The sequence below is a fragment of the Impatiens glandulifera genome, chromosome 8 (assembly GCF_907164915.1).
Source record: "Impatiens glandulifera chromosome 8, dImpGla2.1, whole genome shotgun sequence".
NCBI classification, from domain to species: domain Eukaryota; kingdom Viridiplantae; phylum Streptophyta; class Magnoliopsida; order Ericales; family Balsaminaceae; genus Impatiens; species Impatiens glandulifera.
The window spans coordinates 1,825,445-1,827,469 of NC_061869.1; the positions used below are offsets into that span (position 1 = coordinate 1,825,445).

Consider the following 2,025-nt stretch of genomic DNA (forward strand, 5'->3'; position numbering starts at 1 on the left):
CTCTAATAAGGAGAGGTAAAAAATGAATTATTTATATTTATTTTTTTGTTATTTTATTTTAATGTTTATCCCCTCAAGGGGTACATGAGCTGGATATAGGGTTTGATGTAGATGTATGTTGACATAGAAGAAGCAGCTTTTTGTGCTTTTCCTTACTAATAATTCATTTCATAACTTGTATCGAAATATTTTTATTGAATTAAATTTATCACAATTTTAAAATATTCCATAAAAAAAAAAAGTGGTTGAACACACTTAGTCCTTTAAAAATTATAGTTCCTAAACATAAACAATCACGATTTGTTTGAAAAAAACATTATTAACAGAAGAGTAACTTTTTCTTAAAAAATAACATATGTTAGATTAAAATTAAATAAAAGGAAATAATTTTGAAGTTAGATTTTCATATTTAACATAACTACTTAAATAAGAAATTTCTAATTATGGTCACCCTTGAAGTATCTTAAGTTCTTAACTAATAATAAAAATAAACCAAATTAATCACCATGATAGAGACAAACAGAGTAAACAAACAATAAAACAAGTTTTTCTTAATACATAAAAAACTTTTACAAATGAAACAAGATCCGTTCGTTCATAAAGATGAAATCATATATAGAAAATTAACATCCCTTAATTCCAATTTTTTTCATCACATAAAAAGAAAAGACAACAAATTAAGAAAAGATCCCGAATCCTCAGACTTCTACCATCAGTTCATCACCATCATCTTCAACAAGAACAGCCTGAAAATCAAGTGAAAAAATTTGAACAAAAAGAGTTTGAAAAATCAAGTAAAAAATGTTTGAAAACTTACCCATTACATTAACAGTTAAATCCAGGCGGCGGAGATTTGCCGCATGTCAAAAGGAGCTGAAGAGCAAGTGGAAGATAAATATTAAGATTTAGAAGTTTAAGTTTTAGAGTAGTGCATAAACAAACTGCAGCTTCAATCTCCACTAGCCCATTCAACAATGGGCAACATTGATTTGCAACTGGATCTCCTAATCCAATATGAATCAAACCCCCAAGAAGATCCACACATGCACCAAGTTTCAATGAATCAGCTCGACACGTCGGCGCCGGAGGTTCCGCCGGAGGAGATGGAGACGGCGGCGGTGGAGGGCATGGGATACTGGGTGGTCCGGTCACCGGAGGTTCGATAACGGGAGGTAGAGTTACTGGAGGTGGATTTTCAACAGGAGGTTTTGGAACTATTGGTGGGTATACAGGTGGTTTAACGATGGGTGGGCTTGTGACTGGCGGTTTAACGATGGGTGGGCTTGTGACTGGCGGTTTAACGATGGGAGGGTTTGTGATTGGCGGTGTAACGATGGGAGGGTTTGTGACTGGCGGTTTAACGATGGGTGGGTTTGTAACTGGCGGTTTAACGATGGGAGGGTTTGTGACTGGTGGTTTAACGATGGGGGGTCTTGTGATTGGAGGTTTGATAACGGGAGGTTTTGTGATGGGTGGCGGTTTAATGTGGGGTGGTTTTTTGAGGGGCGGTTTGACGACGGGAGGATGGGTAATGGGTTTCTTGGTTTTGGGAGGTTTTTTGGTAATTGGGTTGTGGTGGTGGTGGCCGCCGGCGCCGGAACCGGGTTTTTTGGGTATGGGAGGACATTTATCAACGGCGAGAATTTGGGTGATGGATGAAATGAAAAGCATGCAAATGAGAAAGAAAGCTGGTGTCTTTGAGCTATTCATTTTTGTGATGTGGTAGTAAATGGTAAGGGCTGGAGATGAATTAAATAGGAGAGAATAGGGTACATTATTGTTTAGGTAAAAAGTTAATAGGTTTGTTTTATTTTGGTGGTAAAATGGTAATTGTTCAATCATGATATAGGGTAACTCTTTCTCTTTTGTAGGGAACCCTTTTGTAGAGTCTTTGCAATCATTGTCAAAATACATTTTTTTTATATGGTTGTCAAAGAAAAACTCAATAATGAAAATAAGGGATTTCAAAGATTCAAGATGAAATGGTTAGGGTTCATTGTGCAATTGAGAAGATATATAGGTAAA

The 2,025-nt window shown here is 36.3% G+C and overlaps 1 protein-coding gene across 1 annotated transcript; it reads right to left on the bottom strand.

The window, feature by feature from the left end:
- Positions 1-525: 525 nt before the first annotated feature.
- LOC124912249 (repetitive proline-rich cell wall protein 1-like) lies at positions 526-1,714 on the bottom strand. The gene is made up of 2 exons (XM_047452817.1): positions 818-1,714; positions 526-746 (listed from the first exon to the last, which is right to left on the bottom strand). The coding sequence occupies exon 1, from the start codon at positions 1,708-1,710 to the stop codon at positions 826-828; it is 885 nt and encodes a 294-aa protein (XP_047308773.1). The 5' UTR covers positions 1,711-1,714; the 3' UTR covers positions 526-746; positions 818-825.
- Between the last annotated feature and the right edge of the window lie 311 nt (positions 1,715-2,025).